We start from the raw sequence: 23,356 nt of genomic DNA, 5'->3' as shown, positions 1-23,356 counted from the left end.
CCTACTATAGGCTAACAGGCTGCTGATCTGTGTACGTTCACCATGTCACTGTGACTCTAATGTCTTCTTCAGCTCCTCCAGTCTCTTCCTGTATTAAAGTCAAACTACTTTAACCGCACATCAAACTTCACCATCCATTCTGTTGTTCTGGCTCCGCCTCGTGCTCCACTTCCTTTACTTCAGCGCGCTCTAATAGTCCGGACATGGGCGGAGTTTATCCATCCCAGGTCTGGAGGAGCGACAGACAGGTCCGGTGCAGCGCTGCAGACAGAGCGGTGATTATTCTGGATCTAGGACAGGTGAACCCGGTGAAGTTACAGTGATGGCGGAGGCTCCAACACACGGTGAGTCCGATGACGGGACGAGACTTTGACGGAGCAGTTGGAGTCTGTTCCTTCAGCAGCTTCACTCTGTGACGCACTTTTTATTCTGACTTACTTTCACTTTCACGTCGCTCTGAGACATCTGTATGTTTGACTATACAACCCTCCTCCCTACAGCAGGCCCGCGGAGGACCAGGAGAGACAGTATGGACGCACCTCCATTAGGTAATAAACCTCTCATATCTATGTGGGTAATAATGAACCTGTTCAACTAAAACCGTTCAGAGGGCGACGATCACGTGATGTAGTGTGATGACGTAATCCGATGAAAGAGAACAACTGTTCATGAATCTCTCTCTCTCTCTCTCTCTCTCTCTCTCTCTCTCTCTCTCTCTCTCTCTCTCTCTCTCTCTCTCTCAGCACTCAGACTGGTTCTTGTAGGGAAGACTGGATCAGGGAAGAGCTCCAGTGGAAACACCATACTGGGAGGAGAGGTGTTTGATGCAGCTTTCAGTCGGTCCTCAGGTAACTGTAACACCTGTAGCTCATTGTGTTTCATAAATATTCTTATTAGAAAGTGTTTGATACCAATACCAGTAGCCTACCTTGACTCCAGCCTTGTTCCTGAATTATAATTTGAAACCAATTTTTTAAAAATTCAATGAGTGAGCTTATGCACACCTCTGGGGAGTTTTTTTTATTAAATTAATTTTAACAAAATGTCACATTACATCAAAAACATTCAGTTTTTCAATATAGCCTACTCTACTAGTCCCAGTTTGTCACATCGGTCAGAAAAAGCATCCAAAGCTTGTTAAATTTGTCCTTATTACCTCTTGGAGTGAATTTAATTTTCTTCAACTTAAGGTGAAACATAATATCCTGATCCATCTGACATGGGATGGGGGTTTAGAGTTCTTTCAATTTAAAGGAATTGTTCACCCAAAATTCAAATTTCACTCATTATCTCCTCCCCCTCATGTGGACTAAGAGCTGTGAGAGGTTTCAGAGTCCTCCGTGGCTTCTCTGAATTACAGGGGGGTCCGTGCAGCAGTATTTGTCCATATAATGGTTGTCAATGGATACCACTTTTCTTCGTCCAAAAAGACACACCAAAAAACATCCAAATACCTCCATACTGCTCATATGTAATGTCCCTCTTGTATTGAAGCCCCAACATGAATAATGAAAATAAAATATTATTGTTAATATTATTAAACAGATGGTCATCTGGTCTCTGGACAGGTGGTCCAGGTGGTCCAGACTCAGCTCAGATATGAGTTCCTCAGTCCTGAGTGTTGTAGTCATCATCTCATCACACAGCTCTAACTCTGGTGTGTTTTCTCCCCTGTAGTGACCAGACGGTGCTGTAAACAGAGCGGGGAGGTGTTTGGCAGACAGGTGACCATCGTGGACACCCCCGGCCTCTTCGACACCTTCTTACCTGACGACACAGTGAAGAGAGAGATCTCCAAGTGCATTAACATGTCGGCCCCGGGGCCCCACGCCATCCTGCTGGTCATCAAGGTGGGGGCCTTCACTGAGGAGGAGAGAGCAGCTGTCATGAAGGTGGAGGAGGTGTTTGGACCGGACGCATGGAGATACACCAACGTCCTCTTCACCCAGGACGACCAGACGCCTGCAGATGTGGAGGCACAGCTGGAGGACTGTGGACCTGAGCTGCAGTCGGTCCTGAGGAAGGTGGACCACCGTTACCACGTCCTCAACAACCACAAAGCCAACGAGCGAGGGCAGGTACTGGACCTGCTGGAGAAGGTGGAGAGGATGGTGTCTGCCAACGGAGGAGAGTTTTACTCCAACTACACCTACCTGGAGGTGGTGAAGATGCTGAACCAGAGGGAGGAGGAGCTGAGGGAGTTCTACCAGAAGAAACTAGAGGAAGGGATGAAGACTCTGGAGTTAAAGTACGAGGAGAAGCTGAAGGAAGCTCAGCAGGAACGAGACCAGGTGGAGGAACGACAGCAGCTTGAGCTGAAGGAGCTGAAGAGATACTACCAGGTCTTAGAGAGAGGAGTCAGACACGTGGTGGAGAACACTGTGCCGACGGACTCCATAGAGGACATGATGAAGTTTCATCAGACCCTCAGACTGAAGTTTAGCTCCTGAAGGTGTCAGCTCCTGGTCTGACCTGAACCTGTGGAGACACCTGCTGGTGGAAACGGGGAACAGCAGGACTCAAACAGACAGATGCCCCTTTTCCACCAAACAGAACCCGGTGCTGAGCTTTCCACTGGTAAGGAGCCAAGTCAACGGGCTTGAAAATGAAATCCTGGTCCAACCCACAGGACCGCATGACTAGCATGAATTCTCTGCCCAAAACCAGCCCCCCAAAAAAAGAAAAAAAGGAAGCTGTCTTTGTCATAATTGCAGCAAACGGCAAGACATTTTGATTCTGAACACCACTTCAACTGTGCTTACATCGATTACATAGCAGTTTAACAAAGCTAATAAGATACTGACAACCTCTGTGTTTATCTTTGCGGTGGTCCTGTTGGTCAGGTGACTCTGTCCCCAGCCCCTGGTGTCACTGGTTCTTGGCTCTAGACCAGCAGGAGTTGGTTCTGATCTTGGACCAGTTTTAAAACCAGGAGCTGGAGCTGAGTCAGACTCTGGCTCTGAACCAGCACTAGAACCAGCTCGGTGGAAAAGGGGTAACAGAGAGTTCTGCAGGTTCCTCAGCAGAAATGGACCAGAACCGTGTCAGAAACCTGTGATCCAAAAAATTTGTTTGGTAGTTTTGTTTGTGGGGGAGACATCGGGTGGGATGGGAGGGGGAAAAAACCCACTTATGTATTGTTGATTTGTAAGGTGAATTCTCTGAACCAAAGTGGAATAAACAAATAATAATAATAATAAAAAAAAAAGAAACCTGTGATCCGCTTCATACTGACGAGGGCCGTCCTGACTGTTGACAGCTGTCAATGGACACAACAAACATGGACTCACTGTTATTAATGATAATGATAATGTAACATGATCACATCCACTCAGCAGAGTTTACTTAATAATAATACTAATCATAATGGATACTGGTTTACTTAATGTGTAAATAAATGTTGAAGAACTTCCTGATGTATTTGATGTTGTAGTGTATTATCCACCTGAACTTTTTTACTTTAATATCTTGAATATCTTATGTTCTTTTTTGAGTGTATGTATACTTTTTCTGGACTGAAGAAAAGTGTGAACTGGTGCTCTGCTTCATGGGTTCCATATCTTGCCTATAAGTAACCTGATCCAATGGAACGTGCCTTGTTTACGATTTTGTTTCGTTCATGAACTTGCATTGTCCCACTTTAAATAAATTGAATTGAATTGAATTGTTGAAGCGACTGTTTGTTTTGTTGTCTTTCTAATCGATAAGAGTCATGGGATTCAGCATATGGTGTTTTCCGTTAGCCTAAATGTTAGAAGGATATGTCAGAGGTCATTGTTCATCTGGATGGAGGCTCCTCTCTGTCTGGGGAAGGTGGAGTGTTGGAGATAAGCCAACACATAAAAAGAAGAGCTTTTGGGTTGAGAGAGAGAGAGATCTCACATTGGCACCAGAGATGTTCCAGGATTCGCCATTTTTTGAACACTGTTCTTCTTCTGGTAAATAAACTCTTTTTGAATACAAGTGAAGACGTGTCGGCGGTGATCCCTTCTTTTCATTGACACATCAATATACCAAAATGTTGAAACTCATCAATAATAACTAATCAGACCTCCTCATCGATAGTAATAATCAGAGGTCAGGACAGGAATGTTAATGGAAATCATCAGAAAAGAAGTAAATCAAGACAAAGTTTGTAACGACTTCATAGTCAGCCCTTCAAATTAAAAGCATCTACTATTTGTGCTTCTTCGTTATTGTGTCGTTTCATATTTCAGACAACTTCCTGTTCGTACTGCAGCTTATTTTTATTCCACTACGTCTTGAACTTCCTGTTGAGTGATAATTATGTTTCTCCAGATGTGGTGAGTTTTCATGTTGGTGATGAACCACCACAGAGATCTACAGACTTTAACTCCGTGTTACTGAACTTTACTTCATGCTCCACTAACGACCAATCTGATAAAGGTCGGTCAGTCAGTTCTCCAGACTGTCAGTATTTAGAGTTGACATGACATGATGCAAACCATGAAGGAGGAAGCCGGCGTTGACTGACACCATGTTGGAGGCAAACTTTGAGTTTGATGTTGAAGAATCTGATACTTTATAATAGTTAATGAATAATAATAATAATAATAATAATAATCATAATAATTGTCGGAGCTATTTGTTACTTTTGTATCATTTAATCACTTATTATTTAGTTATTTTTTGTGGTTTAGTTTTGGGAAATACACCTTTAGTTGTTTATGATATTTAGTATTGATTAAGCTTATTTTGGTACTTAACCATGCTTTTACTTTGAAGGTACTGGGTAGCTGGAGCGCACCGGGTGAGTTTACATATAGGGGTTGGCAGACGCAGGTGAGCTAGGCACCTGGGAGGGCAGATGGTTTTTTACCAGGGCAAGAGAGGCGGCAAAGGGCCATTGTTCTTTGTTTGTTTGTTTGCCAATGGAGAATAAACCCAAGAAACTTTCATCTTTTGCCTGGACAATGGACTTTGTTTATCCTGCGTAAATTCACTCCCTAGGTGTCTCAGTGGCCGTTTGATTTGAGTTTCATTATAGTTTTGATATTTTTAAGTTTTTTGATTATTGACACCGAGGACAAATAGCCACTACATAAAGTAAAAAACCCACCCTAAAGTGAAGACTTGGCGGATGAAATCTCTGACAGCTTGGATATTGGATTGATGATTTGTGAAAGAGGATTGGAAAACGTGTCGGGTTTGGAGAGTCACTGGCCGACGGACATCACACGAAACTACTCAACAGCATCGGTGAGCAAAGAATTACGAGGAGGCTGTATTGGAAAACGGCATCACTATTGGAGTGTTTGAATCATCGTTTCTTTGCACTGGATGTTTATTGGGATCTTTGGAAGTTTGGATGACGCGCGCTGCTGCGCAATTCTACTATCTCCTGGTAAGCCACGCCTACTCTCATTCATAAAAGTCTCTGATGCGGAGCCGTGTGTCACAAACAATATCCCTGTGTGTTATGAGTATTTCAAACAAAAGTGTGGAAATTAAAGGATTGAAAAGGACTTGATGTGGAAAAATGTCTGAGGCTGCAGCCAGAGCAAATGACTCTGTGTCCGTGCTTTCAAAAAGGAGTGTCAAGTTTACCTCAAAGGGTCTAACATTTTATTTAAAGACGTGTCAAGAAAAAAGGTCTTTGAAATGCAAGCATGTAAAAAGGAGCATCGATAAAATGTGTGATTTTATGGTATCCACTGACAATGTGAACTCAGTGCAAGCTGAGCTGAGTAAATGCATTAAATGCTTCGAGGAAGCCAAAGACATGCACGAAGCCATTCTGAATCTGAATTTGCCTGAGGATGAAGTTGAACGGCAAAATATATATTTTCATGCAAAAGGATCTGGGTTTTCGAATTCCATTGAGAAGGCAAAATGTTGGTTATCTGATGCTGGCCATCCATATGCGCAATCAAATGATGCTTTACCTCCTGGTAACTTAAGTGTGGCTTCTGATGACATTAACCCCGAAGACAGTGTTTCAAATGTTTCATGTCAAGAAGAGGAGAAGCGTTCCAGAGCGCACTCTAGGTTATCTAAAGCATCATCAACATCATCTGCAAGAATAAAGACAGAAGCCGACAAAGCGGCACTTATGGAGCGCATGGCTGCATTAGAAAGGAAACACGCATTGGAAGCACAAGAGGAAAAACTCAGAAAGGAAAAGGAACTGCTCGCTCTGGAAACGGAACTTGCGGCCGCTAATGCAAAACTGAATGTGTTGGAAATCAATTCAAAATGTGGCTCTAAAGGATCGAACGCAATTAACTCGTATTTTGACAGGAACTGGACTGGTGCTCAAGGAACACGCCCACTGAATCTCCACGCGGATGATTTTGTTCCACAAACAGATGCTGCAAATAACATTGCTCACATGGAGGCTCAGGTTGTCACTGTCACACCTGTACATGCGGCAATAACACAAACTGACGTCAGACCATCACTAATAACTAACACCCAAATGAATGTCAGGCCTGGACGAGCAGCAACGACACAAACTGACACTGGCCCAGTAATGAGTCAAACTCACACAACACGAATGGTTCCTAATACTCTGAATCTACCCCGCAACAATAACCCCTGCAATGATATTATGGACATTATGCAAAGGCAGAATGACATCACTGCATTGTTGGTTCAGCAAAATTTAGCATCTGCTTTGCCTGTGAGAAATATCCCTGTGTTTGATGGCGACCCTCTTCAGTTTAAATCCTTTTCGAGATCCTTTGAAAACTGTGTAGAAGGAAAAACTAACAATGCCAGTGATTGCTTGTCATTTTTGGAACAGTACACCAGGGGGCAGCCAAGAGACCTTGTCAGGAGCTGTCAGCATCTACCCCCAAGTGTGGGTTATCAGAGGGCCAAATTCCTACTGATGGAGCATTTTGGCAATGAACATAAAATCGCTTCTGCTTACATGGAAAAAATTCTGAACTGGCCCCCCATTAAAACAGAGGATGTACCAGCCATGCAATCTTTCTCCCTGTTTCTTCGAGGTTGCTCCAATTTGACACAGCAGATAATGTACATGAAGGAGTTGGACATGCCCTCCAATCTCAAAATTATTGTGATGAAGCTTCCTTACAAGCTACGGGAGAAGTGGAGGAGTGTTGCATGTGATTTGCAGGAGCAAAATGGATGCAGAGTAATGTTCACTGACCTTGTGACATTTGTGGAAAAACAAGTTAAAATACTCTCTGACCCACTTTTTGGAAATATTCAAGATCTGTCACCTGTCAGCCACAAAGCCTCCAATGTCAGTCACACAAAGCAAAGGAGAAATGGAAGCACTTTTGCCACCAGTGTTTCTGCTGTGAAGGAAAGCAACAAAACATACATGGACAGTAACATCAAGTCTTCCCCTGCCCAAAGCTATCTCAAATGCTGTTTATTTTGCAAACTTAACAGTCACTCTCTGGATAAATGCTCACAGTTCAAGTTGAAGATGCATCGGGACAAGATAAGTTTCATACTGGAAAATGGAATTTGTTTTGGTTGCCTGAGAGTTGGTCACAGAAGCAAAGACTGCAGGAGTCGTTTGGTCTGTATTGTGTGTAACCAGAAGCATCCATCAGTCCTTCACATTCAAGAAAGGGATAAAGGTACATCCTTAAAGGACACACAAGCTGTGAGCTCTCCACCGAGTGTTTCTCCTGGACCTTCTCAGACATGTGGAGCTATAGGGGCCGGTGATGAGGATGATGCTGTCTTCTCCATTGTTGCAGTACAGGTTAAATGCCAGATGAGTGATGAGGTCGTGCAAACGTACGCTTTTTTGGATCCTGGTAGTTCAGGTACATTCTGCACTGTCAGTCTGGCAAGGAGACTGGGTTTGAGAGGCAAACCAGCCAACATTTTATTGAGAACTATGGGTCAGAGGAAAATTGTGAGTACGACTGTATTGTCTGGTGTGGAAGTGTCTGGCATGGACGTGGATGATTTTATTGAGTTACCAAGTGTTATGACTCAAGAGACTATGCCAGTGTCAAGACTGAACATCCCACAGCAAGAGGATATTGCAAAATGGTCTTATCTGAGGAACATAAAACTTCATCATCTGGATGCAGAGGTTGATCTGCTCATTGGGACAGACGCTCCTAAAGTGATGGAACCCTGGGAGCTGATTAACAGCCAGAGTGAGGGACCATACGCAGTCAGAACCAGAGTTGGCTGGGTAATAAATGGACCACTGCGCAGTGGAAACAGCAGTGGAGTCAAGACGGGCTGTGCGGTCGTCACGACTAATCGTATCTCTGTGGAACATCTGGAAGAGATGCTCATCAGTCAATATAACCACGATTTCAGTGAAAAGACATCAGTGGAACGGTTGGAAATGTCAAGAGAGGACATTAAATTCATGAAGACTGTGCAAAGTACAACAGAACTGAAAAGTGGACATTATTGTATTGACTTACCTTTCAGAGAAGAAGATCCTGCCTTACCAAATAATCGCTGTGTGGCAGAGCAGCGGCTTCAAGGCCTGAAGAGGAAATTTGAGAGAGATGTCAAGTACAAGGAGGAGTACACTTCATTTCTCAGTGACATGTTGGATCAAGGTTATGCTGAGATGGTACCCACTGAACAGCTGGAACAAGATGATGGAAAAGTGTGGTACATCCCCCATCACGGAGTACATCACCCTACCAAAGGAAAATTAAGAGTTGTATTTGACTGTGGTGCAATATATAAAGGAACTTCACTGAACCAGCAGCTGTTGCAGGGACCAGACTTAACCAACTCTCTGATTGGAGTCCTCATTCGGTTCAGGAAGGAGCCTGTTGCAATCATGGCAGACATCCATGCTATGTTTCATCAAGTGCAGGTACCTGATAAGCATGTTGATTTCCTCAGATTTCTGTGGTGGCCCCAGGGCAACACTGACCAACAACCAGCAGAATATCGCATGAGGGTACATTTGTTTGGAGCTGTATCATCCCCAAGTTGTGCTAATTATGCCTTGAGAAGAACTGCAGAGGATAATGCATCTGATTTTCCCCCTGAAGTAATCAGCACAGTCAACCATAATTTTTATGTGGATGACTGCCTGAAGTCCACAGCCTCGGAGGGAGATGCCATGCAACTGGTGAAAGACTTAACTGCACTCTGTCACAAAGGTGGATTCAGTCTTCAAAAATGGGTAACGAACAGCCGGTCTGTGTTGATGTCAATCCCAAGTGACATCAGAGCAACAGAGATGAAAGAACTGGATTTGGACACAGACCAGCTTCCCGTCGAAAGAGCACTCGGACTGAAATGGTGTGTTGAGTCCGATAAGTTCATGTTCAGGACTTCAGTGCAGGAACGGCAGCAGACCAGGAGAGGAATTTTGTCTGTGGTGAGCTCGCTGTATGATCCACTAGGATTTTTGGCTCCTTTCACCATGTCAGCCAAGTTAATGTTGCAGGAGCTCTGTAGAAGAAACCTGATGTGGGATGAACAAATTTCCCCCTCTTTCTCCAAGCAATGGTCTGATTGGCTGAGTGACCTTCAAAAGATGAGTGCATTCACAGTTGAACGCTGCATCAAACCTCATGACCTTGGAACATCTGTGACAGCGCAAATCCATAATTTTTCTGATGCAAGTCAAGTTGGTTATGGTACAGTGTCTTACTTGAGATTGGAAGATGGCGATAAAGTGCATGTGTCATTTCTTGTGGGGAAAGCCAGAGTTGCTCCCCTGAAGCAAATGACCATTCCTCGCCTGGAGCTCACGGCAGCAGTTCTCGCTGTCCGAGTGGATGCCATGCTGCGAAAGGAGCTGCAGTGGCAGCTGAAGAGGTCGATGTTTTGGACTGATAGCACGACCGTCCTCAAGTACATCTCTAGTGAGACTAGACGTTTCCACACCTTCGTTGCCAACAGAGTTTCTGTTATTCGAGAAGCTACAGATGTTGGTCAGTGGAAGTATGTGGGCACGAAGATCAATCCTGCAGACGAAGCGTCACGTGGATTGACAGCTGAGGAACTTCTCACAAATGGAAGATGGATTAAAGGCCCAGAATTCCTGTATTTGTCAGAGAGTGAGTGGCCTGTACCTGACTTTGAGCCAGCTGTGATTCCTGCTGATGACCCGGAGGTCAAAAAAGAACCAGCAGTGTATGCCATCGTTAAGCACTCAGAAGATCCCACAGACTGCCTCATTCACTATTTCTCGTCGTGGAGGAAACTTAAAGCATCCGTTGCCTGGTTCCTTGAGCTTAAAAGAGTTCTTTTTCTTTTGAGCCAAAAGAGAAAGGAGTTTAAGGCTGCTGAGAGTGACAAGGAAACACAAACTAAAAATTCTGTGGAGCAGAAACTTCAGAGCTTCAAGACCACACTTCGAGGGAGGATTTTGACCCCAGAAAATTATGATGAGGCAGAAAAGGCAATATTTTGTTTTGTCCAGAAGTACAAGTTTGAGAGTGAAATTGCCTCACTGACACGTGGCTTGGATAACATCTCCAAGGACAGCCCACTGTACAAGCTGGATCCAATACTGGAGGACGGCATTCTCAGAGTTGGAGGTCGCCTGCATAGGTTGGCATTACCATCAGAAATCAAGCATCCTGTTATCCTGTCAAAAGACCTGCATGTTTCCCAGCTTATTCTACGTCATATCCATCAACAGCTAGGACACGCTGGTAGAAACCACATGTTGCACAGGCTTTGACAGAGATATTGGATCATTAATGCCAATTCTGCTGCAAGAAGGACGATTACAGAATGTACAGTGTGCAGACGGTACAGAGGAAAACTTGGAGAGCAGAAGATGGCAGACTTACCGGAGGAGAGAGTCATGCCAGACAAGCCTCCCTTTACAGATGTTGGAGTGGATTATTTTGGCCCCCTGGAGGTCAAAAGAGGAAGAAGCCTTGTGAAAAGGTATGGAGTGCTGTTCACCTGCCTCACCAGTCGTGCAGTGCACCTGGAGGTGGCACACACACTTGATACACACTCTTGTATTAATGCTGTGCGGAGATTTGTTTGCAGAAGAGGCCCTGTGTCAAGCATGAGGTCCGATAATGGCACAAACTTCATTGGAGCCAACAAGGAGTTGAAGCAAAGTCTTGCTGATTTGAATAATGAGAACATTCAAGGTGCTTTAATTCAAGATGGGATTAAATGGAGCTTCAATACACCAGCAGCCCCACATCAAGGTGGTATTTGGGAACGTCTGATTCGTTCAGTAAAGAGCATGCTTTCTTCTGTTGTCAGACAGCAGGTGTTGGATGACGAGGCCCTGCAGACGCTGTTTTGTGAGGTGGAGGCAATACTGAACGACAGACCCATCACAAAGGTTTCTGACGACCCCAATGACCTTGAGGCCCTAACACCCAATCATATTCTGTTGCTAAAAGGAAAACCTATCTTTCCACCAGGACTCTTTGAGCAGAATGATCTGTACACAAGGAGAAGATGGAGACAAGTACAGTACATTGCAGAACTCTTTTGGAAAAGATGGGTATCTGAGTACTTACTTGTGATGCAGGAAAGACAAAAGTGGACGAGGCCAAGAAGAAACTTCTCTCCAGGAGATATTGTCATCATCGCTGATGCTACAGCTCCCAGAGGATCCTGGATGATGGGCCGAGTTCTGAGCACCAAGTCTGATGCCAAAGGATTGGTTCGTTCTGTGTGCCTTCAAACTAAGACCAGTGTTTTGGAGCGGCCTGTAACGAAGATCTGCCTGCTCCTGGAGGCCACAGTATAGAATCATGGACATTATTCTTTCTTTCTCCCTTACTACTCTGTCCTCTATCTGGTTTTTTTTGTTTACAGCTTTCCAGAAGAAGACAGAAGAACCCCCCCCCCCCTTTGTAGAGTTAGGGAGAGATAAAGAGAATAGCTCCTTGTAGAAATTAATGTAATTGTGAGTTTATACTTTTCACAATTAGGGGCCGGAGTGTCGGAGCTATTTGTTACTTTTGTATCATTTAATCACTTATTATTTAGTTATTTTTTGTGGTTTAGTTTTGGGAAATACACCTTTAGTTGTTTATGATATTTAGTATTGATTAAGCTTATTTTGGTACTTAACCATGCTTTTACTTTGAAGGTACTGGGTAGCTGGAGCGCACCGGGTGAGTTTACATATAGGGGTTGGCAGACGCAGGTGAGCTAGGCACCTGGGAGGGCAGATGGTTTTTTACCAGGGCAAGAGAGGCGGCAAAGGGCCATTGTTCTTTGTTTGTTTGTTTGCCAATGGAGAATAAACCCAAGAAACTTTCATCTTTTGCCTGGACAATGGACTTTGTTTATCCTGCGTAAATTCACTCCCTAGGTGTCTCAGTGGCCGTTTGATTTGAGTTTCATTATAGTTTTGATATTTTTAAGTTTTTTGATTATTGACACCGAGGACAAATAGCCACTACAATAATAATACATTTAAATTTAAATTTGTGATGATGACGTAGATTTAATGCAGTTGATTAATTGGGACTGTCCACGTACAATAAAACAATAAAGTAAAGTAAAGATGTGAAATGAGTGGTGACCCTGCTGTGACGACTGGTGGCCAGCAGGTGTCGCTGCGGGAGCCTCAGATCTTATAGTGTTGTAGTCAAGACCACCTAACCAAGACCAAAGGGGGGCGAGGCCGAGTCCAAGACCTTCACTGTCTCCAGTCCCAGTCCTCATAATAATCATGTGTCTTAATATTTACATGATTCCTCCTCAGCTACAAAGAAAAGATCTAAACCATATTTAATGTAAACAAAGTTTGGATGAACAGAAGAACACAGCAGAGAACAACTGTTTGAATCATCTGTAACTTATTGAATTACATCACATCAACCAAAGTGAGCCGGTGACAGAGAGACATTTGTGGTTTTTAAATAAAGATGGGCAAGGTAGAGGCCGATGCACACCTACAAAAACTCTAAAAAGACAGGACCTTCTGGAGCGGGGGATTGGAGTCGACAAGGGAAAAAAAGGGTCTCCCGCACACTGTCCAATCACTTGCAAAAAACTTTATGTGTGTATTTGTTTTTCCTTTAAAAAAAAAAACAGATGTGACTGCAGCTGTGGTCTGGACTGGTCTGGAGAGAAATCCAGAGTCCAGCTCCACTGAGACAAGACCAAGACCTGAAGATGTGGACTCAAGACCAAAACTGGTCTGAAGTACTACAACTCTAATATATGGTCCTGTTTGTAAAGAAACGTATAAAGAGACGTATTATTATCAAACTGGATATATGACACAATAACATCTATGATAAATGTGTCTAGTGAATTTCATATGGCAATGTTTCAACTTTTTAAAAAGAATTTGTACTTTTTTTAAATTAACTTCATTTACAAGACAGCTGGAGAGACAGGAAATGGAAACAGAGAGGGGAAATATCTTGCAGCAGAGGGCTAGACAACGGCTCAATTATTTCAACTTTTTTAAAAACATTTTATTCTTGATTATTATTATTATAATTTTTTTAGGCTTTTCATGCCTTTATTTGACAGTACAGTTGAGAGAGACAGGAAATGGGGAGGCAGAGAGAGGGGGAATGACACACAGGAAAGGGCCGTCTAATGCGAGATTCGAACCGGGGCCACCTGCATGAGGACTATAGCCTCAATATATGGGGCACCTGCTTAACCCACTGTGCCACTCGGCGCCCCTCTTGATTATTTTAACGGTTTCAACTTTTTAGTCACTTCTCCAAACACACTTTTATAGAAAACTGTTCCTATTGTCTAGTGTTTTATTGCACTTCTGTTATATTATGGGCTATAATGGCCGACATTCATTAATTAATGTTTGACATTATGGAAAACGTTTTGTAACATGGTTTTGAAAAGTGCTATATAAAGTTTTTATTGCTGTTGTTAGATGTGTAACATCTTGAACATGATGAGCAAAGTCTGAGAGATTTATACATTTTATTTACTCAATATAATAATAATCATCAGCACAGGTTGAAGCTGGGTGGATATAATACAACAATAAAAACATCCTCTATAAACAATGTTAAGATGTCCAACACTCACACATGTATTTTACAGTTGATGTTAGTGGACTGATGCAGACAGCTGCTGCTGAGGAAACATCTGGGTCAGAGGAGATAATGAGACATTTTGACACCAAGTCATCTGTCTCAACATTACTCGACTGATAACACGTGTGTTATTTCCTCAGCTGAGTACAGAACAGGACCAGGTGGTGAGGTCTCAGTCCAGCAGGTGGCGCTGTTGTTCTCTGTACATTCACCATGTCTTTTTCACATTATTTTATTGTCATTTACAGTCAACGTACAAATATAAGTATATATATGTACAAGAGAGTGAGGGGGTTACAGTTCAGAGTAGAGTGATGCCAGGAGGTTGAACAGGTACAGAAACTAAGTAGACCAGTAAGTTAGGCAACACAAACAGTCACTTCATACACAGGGAAACAAAGAACACAACTCCAGAGTCTTTATGTCTTTCTTATTTTCATAGTGACTGATTGTGTTTTTGATTTGATTTGATGTGAAAATCTTTAATGTTCCCAGAGGGAAATTTGGTTTGCAGCAAAAGTTCAGAGTCAGACACAGTAAGATCTCACATAGCACACACAATAAATACATATAAATACATATAGTCGACTACAACGAGTCTGAGTGGATATGTCACATAAAGGTTCATAACAAGTGTTTTTATCTTTGCTAAGCTAGTTGTGTCTCAAGGAAATCTAAATGGAAAGCAGCTGGACTTGGTTATTTGTCTAGGAAGACGTTTCACATCTTTTTTCCATGTGTTTCAAATTCAAACTTCAAATTTCATTTGATTATCCAGTAGTTGGGAAGTTCTTCATTTGTGGAATAATCAAAAGTTAACTTTATTTAGCCTACTTTATCACTGTACACACTACATGATAAATGTTGTTTGTTTGGCCAGTTTGAATATAATTGAATTTAAATGACATGGACTGAGTGTTTAGAGCTGATGGATGAGAGGAAACGTCTTCAAGAACTGAATGAGTTCACAGTCCAAAGAGTCTTCAACCTGCCTTTGCAGACAGCTCACTGCTGCAAACCTGCTAACACAGCATCCAGAATAGAAACAACACATGGATGTGTTGACGTGGTAACATCTCAACAGATCAAATCTTTATATCTGTAGTTGATGAATAATGAAAGAGTGGACTGTGGACCTGCAGAACTGTTCAGGACTGAAAACAGCACTTAGAGAAACTCAGAGATCAGTCAGCTGTGATATGAATCAGTAAACCAGTTTCAACCTGTTGGTCCACATACCTGAGAACAGTTCACCTGTGGATCAAAATGGATGAAAAACTGTCAGAAAGCACGGATGAAATGGCGGCTCCACCTTCTCCTCTGTTGTTAAGCCAGCCCACACGTTGTTTTCACATTACACTCTTCAAATCAAAAGCACAGGAACAGGATGACACCCAGAAAAAATCAGGTCAATCTGATGTGGAATTTCAGAATAAAAGCCCTTAGAATATGAATCTTAATGTAGATATAATATGAAAGTTCTAGGGCTTGTTTTACGTAGAAGTGGAGGATGAACTGAAATATGAGGAAGGTGAGCCGTTAAAATGACCAGTAATGAGCTGATGATTAACACTGATGATGTTACACTGAGTCTGATGGCTGCTCAGTTTTTGATTCACTTTTATTTATGACCATTATTTAACACTGTTATCACAGTAAAAATAAGAAGAAGCAGAAAATAGTTCATGTATTCTAAAGTAATTTTGTTATTATTGAAGAGAGACATGATGCATTGAGACTCGTCTGGGACCAAAGTTGTTATGTGCCCCAGCTGCACCACAGAGCTGTTCTATGTTTCATTTGCATACATGCATAATACATATATAACATCTATACAGATTCCATGGAAAGTCAATATATTTACATACAACATATTAGTGTATTAGTACTTTGCCTACTGATAACATGTGTTATTTCCTCAGCTGAGTACAGAACAGATCAGGTGGTGAGGTCTCAGTCCAGCAGGTGGCGCTGTTGCTCTCTGTACATTCACCAGGTCACTGTGTCTTTTTCACATTATTTTATTGTCATTTACAGTCAACGTACAAATATAAGTATATATACAAGAGAGTGAGGGGGTTACAGTTCAGAGTAGAGTGATGCCAGGAGGTTGAACAGGTACAGAAACTAAGTAGACCAGTAAGTTAGGCAACACAAACAGTCACTTCATACACAGGGAAACAAAGAACACAACTCCAGAGTCTTTATGTCTTTCTTATTTTCATAGTGACTCATTGTGTTTTTGATTTGATTTGATGTGAAAATCTTTAATGTTCCCAGAGGGAAATTTGGTTTGCAGCAAAAGTTCAGAGTCAGACACAGTAAGATCTCACATAGCACACACAATAAATACATATAAATACATATAGTCGACTACAACGAGTCTGAGTGGATATGTCACATAAAGGTTCATAACAAGTGTTTTTATCTTTGCTAAGCTAGTTATATGTGTCTCAAGGAAATCTAAATGGAAAGCAGCTGGACTTGGTTATTTGTCTAGGAAGACGTTTCACATCTTTGTTCCATGTGTTTCAAATTCAAACTTCAAATTTCATTTGATTATCCAGTAGTTGGGAAGTTCTTCATTTGTGGAATAATCAAAAGTTAACTTTATTTAGCCTACTTTATCACTGTACACACTACATGATAAATGTTGTTTGTTTGACCAGTTTGAATATAATTGAATTTAATTCACATTTTGTTGCTGGACTGTGACATCAGTGTTTAGAGCTGATGGATGAGAGGAAACGTCTTCAAGAACTGAATGAGTTCACAGTCCAAAGAGTCTTCAACCTCACTGCTATAAAGTTGCTAACACAGCATCCAGAATAAAAACAACACATGGATGTGTTGACGTGTTAAGATCTCAACAGATCAAATCTTTATCTCTGTAGTTGATGAATAATGAAAGAGTGGACTGTGGACCTGCAGAAACCAGTTTCAACCTGTTGGTCCACATGAGCACACAGTTCACCTGTGGATCAAAATGGATGAAAAATGGTCAGAAAGCGCAGATGAAATGGCGGCTACACTTTCTCCTCTGTTGTCAAGCCAGCCCACACGTTGTTTTCACATTACGCTAGTGAGAAAAGACTCTTCAAATCAAAAGCACAGGAACAGGATGACACCCAGAAAAAATCAGGTCAATCTGATGTGGAATTTCAGAATAAAAGCCCTTAGAATATGAATCTTAATGTAGATATAATATGAAAGTTCTAAGGGCTTGTTTTACGTAGAAGTGGAGGATGAACTGAAATATGAGGAAAGTGAGCCGTTAAAATGACCAATAATGAGCTGATGAACACTGATGATGTTACACTGAGTCTGATGGCTGCTCAGTTTTTGATTCACTTTATTATCAAGGTCATTCAGGCTACTGCCAACTGTTTTTTTGGCAGAGTTTGACTACATTCTTCATCTTAGACAAGGACATTTTATTTGTATAGCCCGTTTTTACAAACAGTTTGTCTCAAAGGGCTTCACTACCAACCAACAACCAACCAATCATTGCAAAAGTTAAAATAGACTCAATAAAAGATGAGTTAAACAGTTTAAGAAACTTCTTATCAACATTAAACAACCTCTGATTTACTTTCCTGCAGACGGCACCTGAGTTGTTCTCAAAAGACAGTTTATCATCCAGGATGGTTTCTAAATACTTAGAATGGTTGACTATGTCCACAGCTGTGTTTTAACACAGGTTTGGGCTGTGACAGGTGGATTCTTATGGAAATCAATTATGTCTTTGGTTTTTGACACATGAAGTTGCAGATAAGAGTCATCACACCATCTGACAAAATAGTCAAGGACCGGTCCGTGGCCCGCCTACTGCAGGATGCTGACAATCACGGAGTCATCAGCAATTTAATTGTGTTGATGTTTTGTTTGATTTCCTTTTCGATGACAAATGACAAAACATGGTGTTTGATGAGTGAATTTACAGTCATAAATATGAGCTTTGGCTAAAGATAATATTATGTTAATATTGATTTAATTTTGGGGATGGAACTGAGAAAAAAACAAACTATAGGGTACATTTTGATGATCCAGGACAAAGTTGTTGACAGAAAGTGTGCAGGTGAGTCCTCTGAAAGAGCAGAGTTCACTCAGGTCTTCTTTAAACCTTTGCATGACGACATTGGAGGGACAGATTCCATGGGACACTTCTTTGACCTTGTTTCTTCTTTGACCTTGTTTCTTTGACATCTTTTTGTAAATATATTGTTCAAGTAAGATAATAGGCTACATGGGGAATAGGCTATATATGTTTTCATTTTGAAATAATGTTGCTGTGACTCTCTGATGTCTTCTTCAGCTCCTCCAGCCACTTCCTGTAGAAAAGTCAAACTACTTAACCTCACATCAACCTGCGGGTACAAATAATGAAATCTAATCTAATCTAACCTCCATTCTGTAGTCGTCCTGACTTTCAGCCGCTGGTTCCGCCTCATGAGTCTCACTTCCTGTAACTCGCACTCCGGCAGTGGGCGGGGTTTAACCATCAGGTCTGGAGGAATGACGGAGAGGAGCTGGCATCCGCCGAAAAACAAAACAAAAACACAATAATAGGAAGAAAACAGGGAGGTCCGGTGCAGTCAGAGCGGTGAGGTCTGGACAGGTGAACCCGGTGAAGTCGCGGTGATGGCGGAAGCTGCAACAGCAACACACAGTGAGTTAGATCAGAGCTGAGACTGAAACAAGACAAGAGTCTGTCGGCTGCTGCTGCTGCTGCTGCAATCTCTCACTCGCACGGAGCTGCACGTTCAGCTCTGGGGTGGGGAGGTGGGGGGGTCACACCCCCACCCTAATACATTTAGGTTCTGATACAGTTGGACCAAGAAGTGGCAACTTTTACTTTTACTTTTTACTTTTATTTATTTGCACATACAAAATAACAACAAAACAAAACAAAACAAAAAACATTTACTTATCTCTCTTACTAGTAAGAAAGATATGAAAAAGAAATGTGCAGGTGAGGTCTGACACCCGAAAGGCTTCTAACACGACCTCACCTTGATCTAACACATAATTGAAGCACAGTCAAGGAATACTAATCACATACCTTGTGCAAGGTATAGATATAATAAAATTAAAAAAGAAAGGATGGAAAAAGATGAAAAAAACAGGGAAGATGTTGATAGTAAAAATAATAGTAGTAATGATAACAGCAAATAAATGAATAAACAAAATGAGGTGAGAAAAGAAAGCGAGACAAAAGAAGAGAACTACAGATGAATTAAAGCAGATATCAGTGGAATGTTTTTGTTAATATAAGTCCTAAATAGTCCTATTTTCCGTCAGCAATCACTTACATGAAGTATTTCAGCCTAAACACGAGTCTCTCCGTCACTCTGCTCTGCTGTAACCCGAGGAGAAAATTTTCCTTGTGGGATACAAGTGTTATCCAATGAGGAGAGAGAACGGCATGAAGGGCTGTGTGTGCAGCCAAGGGATGCGCGTGAATGTGGTGACGTAGCACGAGGACCAATTGATGCCTGACAAGGGCGGGGGCTGCTAACTCATGGTGCGTTCAAAGAAACTCGTACTTTGTGTTTTTCCTTCCTGTGAAGTCATACCAGTTTGATCTGGTACGAGTTCACGGGTCGGAAGTTACGAGTGGCCGTTATAGGGAACTTTCACAGACAACAGGATGGTAAAAACACGAGCTACGGGTTACCTGGAACGCTACCAAGTCGTAGTTGTGACTTGAAGCTGTAACTTACGGTTTCAAAAGCCTGCCTTGAACGCAGCATTAGCCGAAACGGCCGTGAAGCTGATATCTGCTTTAAGTTCAAGTAAACACTAAAAAGGGAAAAGGCAAAGGCAAAGTAAAACGTTACAATGTGGGTGGGTTAGTTGTAACATTTCCTATGCTACTCTGTTTGATGCAAATAGTTTCATAAATGTCATTACCGTTAATACTGTTTTCAGAATGACAGTGTAAGTGCAAAACTACAAAGTAATTACTGTAATCAGATTACATTTTAGAATATTGATCTGTGTTGATGTGGGCACATATAGCCTACACAATATGTTTTATTTATTGAAGCAGAGTCTGAATAGGTCTGTAGGATGTTTAATTATCGTTGCATGTAACAGGCAGGTTAGTTGTAACACTGCGTTACAATTAACTGTGTGACATTTTATTAAAGCCTAGCTAACATTTTATGGGAATTGGTAACATGATTTCAATCAACATTTTGTTTAAGACAATAAGACAATTAATAAGATCATACATAGTTGAATTCAGTGATTTACACAAGCAGCTCAGTAATCTAAAGACAAGTAGCCTATGACAAAGGAATTCACTTATGTCGACCTAAAACATTCTTCATCGTTTACCTTTGTTGAATTGTGTCCAATGATGAAAACTGGCAGGAAACTGTCTATTAGTTTTGTGGGTAAATGACCGGAACTTTGAAAGCATTTTGAGAAGGACCCCTGTATAATAACCACTGTTTAATTACCCCCCACGCCCCCCACCTCTCTCTCTCTACAGCAGACCCGTTGAGGATCAGGAGAGACAGTATGGACGCACCTCCGTTTGGTAATGAACTTCTTGTATAAGCTCTGGTGGACAAGTTGTGAGCTGCACATTCACCACGCTATGAGATAATAACACAACGTTACCACACAGAGTTGTTTTAGAGGTAAATACAGAGACTGATGATGAAAAACTGTCCCTGAAGGCAACGTGCATCAGCAGTTTTGCATGAATTTCCCTCTAAAACAACTCTGTGTGGTAACGTTGTGTTATTATCTCATAGCGTGGTGAATGTGCAGCTCACAACTTGTCCACCAGAGCGTTGTGGAGTTGTTGGATTGTGTATTTGATGAGTTTGATGAGGGAAACCAAGAAATCCCATAATGAGCCTCCGTAGCGTAGCTCTGAGCAGCTCACGGCTCTGCTCCACCGTTCTAAAAATAGCTTGCACCGACAATTAAAGGTAACGAACCTACTGCTAAGACTATAGGGATTATGGCAATGGGCCAATTTGACTAAATGTTGAACTATCCCTTTAAGACATGAATGAATATCTGCAGTTTTTAACAGTTCCACATACAATGTAGCAGGGTACCAACCTCTTCTCTACATTTGATGCAATAGTTGCAAAGGAGACAGAGACTATGACGGAAGGAAAAATATAAAATAAAATAGAATAAAGCAAAATGAGATAAAAGAAATAGAATTATATCAGTATACCCAGGGCAGGGCTCCACCTTCTAGTGAATATATCTTTTTGAAGTCTCAGGGAATATGTTATTTATTCCATTTGATATATTTCCTTTATTTTTTTGGTCCACATATTAAAATCCCTCCATACATTTGAATTAGTTACCAAATGTACTTGAGTACGTATTTCTTCCCACATATCATGTGATATGTTGGAATTCATTTCAATTCCTCATATTTCACTACCGAAGTAGAAGAAGAACATAGTGTAGACAGTAAACTACATGGCAGTGACTCATGGAAGGATCCACACTGTTTATTGTTGAATATGGTCATTAGTTGATGCCTTGGCAACAACACAATGTAACAGTGGTGATGTGATGATGTAACTGATGAAGGACACCTGAAGTTTGCAGCTTTCCTAAATAAAGTTTTTATTAAAACGTCTCTCTCTCTCAGGATTCAGACTGGTTCTTGTTGGGAAGACTGGATCAGGGAAGAGCTCCAGTGGAAACACCATACTGGGAGGAGAGGTCTTTGATGCTGCTTTCAGTCGGTCCTCAGGTAACACACACACACACACACACACACACACACACACACACACACACACACACACACACACACACACACACACACACACACACACACACACACACACACACACACACACACACACACACACACACACACACACACACACACAGAGTTAGCTACATTTTAGGAACTGTAGAAAACAATTCATTAGCTGATATGTGTAAACTCTTATTCATAAGTATAATATGTGTGACTGTGATGTCATTGTCAATGATCATCTGACTGTATAGCACCAAACACTCTGATGTTGACTAATAAGTCCAGGCAAAATAGCGTTTTCCGACAGACTAATTGTAACAGAAGGTTTTTCACCATACATCATTTCTATGAGGTGTCTAGAACAACATACTAAAAGTCCTAAGAAATCCTAGTTGGGGAAATATCTTTAATTTGCATCATTATTTACTGTATAAAGTCTATGGTGCCGACAACAATACACCCCAATGGGGCTATTTTTTTCCCTTCATTTTCCAAGAAACTTGTAATACAAAAAATGTTACAGTTCATGTCTACTTTCATTGTGTAAAGTTTCATTGTGGTAGGAGTAAAGGAAAAAAATTAAGCCTATTCAGGTGTATTGTTGTCTGACCTTATCAGCACCATAGACTTTATAAATAATGATGCAGATTAAACATAATTCTCCAACTAGGATTTCTTAGGACTTTTAGTATGTTGTTCTAGACACCTCATAGAAATAATGTATGGTGAAAAACCTTCTGTGACAATTAGTTCTATTTTTGGGTCCAAAATGAGCTAGATTGCCTGGACTGACCTGTAGTTTATATTGTAACTGAGCCTCTGTTACTGTGGATTAGTGAGTACAGGAACCAGCTTTGGTGTGTTATCAGTGGTGGACTTTAACCTCAGGTGTGGTCTTTATCAGTGAGCTGCTGCTCCAAAGGTCTGTAGGGAGACCGGGGTTGGTTGTCACACTTTTTACTCATGTACGAATTGCTCATCTTAGAAAAAACTTTGAACAGTAATTCTTACATTAAATGAAAGCTTAAGGTCTTGGCTTGAAACTGGTATCCTTTTTGTCTTGTGGCGTCCCCAGTGGTGGGCTGGTGCCATACCGCTGGTCACGCCCTCCTGATTAGGCTAAGGCCTGCCGGTGACACCTGGGCCCGGTGTCAGGTTATAAAGCCAGGCCTGCTGATTGCTCTCACTCTCTCTCCTTCTCCCCTCTCCTGCAGGTACCGGTGATGGCGATGCAGTGTCCTTAGTTATACACCTTACAACACCCCACACATACGTCTCACACTCACACAACATGCTCTACACCAGTCATTCCCAACCTGTGGGCCGCAACGGTATTGCAAGTGGGCCGCCAAATCATTTTCAAAATAGTATGATTTTTGTGGAAATATCTTATCTTATGTATAAGATATTATATGTATAAAAAATAAGCCTGGGCGATAAAACGATCTCTAATCGGGACCGCGATTATGATTATCAGCTATGAACATATTTCCTTGATATCACACGGCAGAAATGAATGCGACAGCTGCCTGTCAGTCTGCCGTCTGACACACCGCCGCCTGTCGCGAGTGTGTATAGCCTAGAACACGGTGCGTGTGGAGCGGTTCATGAGACGAGTCCGACCCGGTCTGTTCGCCTGTGTCGGGTCGTCATGTGT

At 41.8% G+C, this 23,356-nt stretch overlaps 1 protein-coding gene across 1 annotated transcript; it reads left to right on the top strand.

Moving 5' to 3' along the window:
* Window positions 1-230: 230 nt before the first annotated feature.
* LOC311004173 (GTPase IMAP family member 7-like) lies at window positions 231-2,450 on the top strand (the record flags this gene model as incomplete). The annotated part of the gene is made up of 4 exons (XM_083996119.1): window positions 231-344; window positions 501-548; window positions 744-848; window positions 1,678-2,450. Exons 1-4 carry the CDS (start codon window positions 323-325, stop codon window positions 2,448-2,450), a joined length of 948 nt encoding a protein of 315 aa, XP_083852245.1. The 5' UTR covers window positions 231-322.
* Window positions 2,451-23,356: the final 20,906 nt, after the last annotated feature.

The sequence above is a fragment of the Trachurus trachurus genome, assembly GCF_905171665.1.
Source record: "Trachurus trachurus genome assembly, chromosome: 21".
Lineage (NCBI taxonomy): Eukaryota > Metazoa > Chordata > Actinopteri > Carangiformes > Carangidae > Trachurus > Trachurus trachurus.
This window is presented reverse-complemented; position numbering and strand designations above follow the sequence as displayed.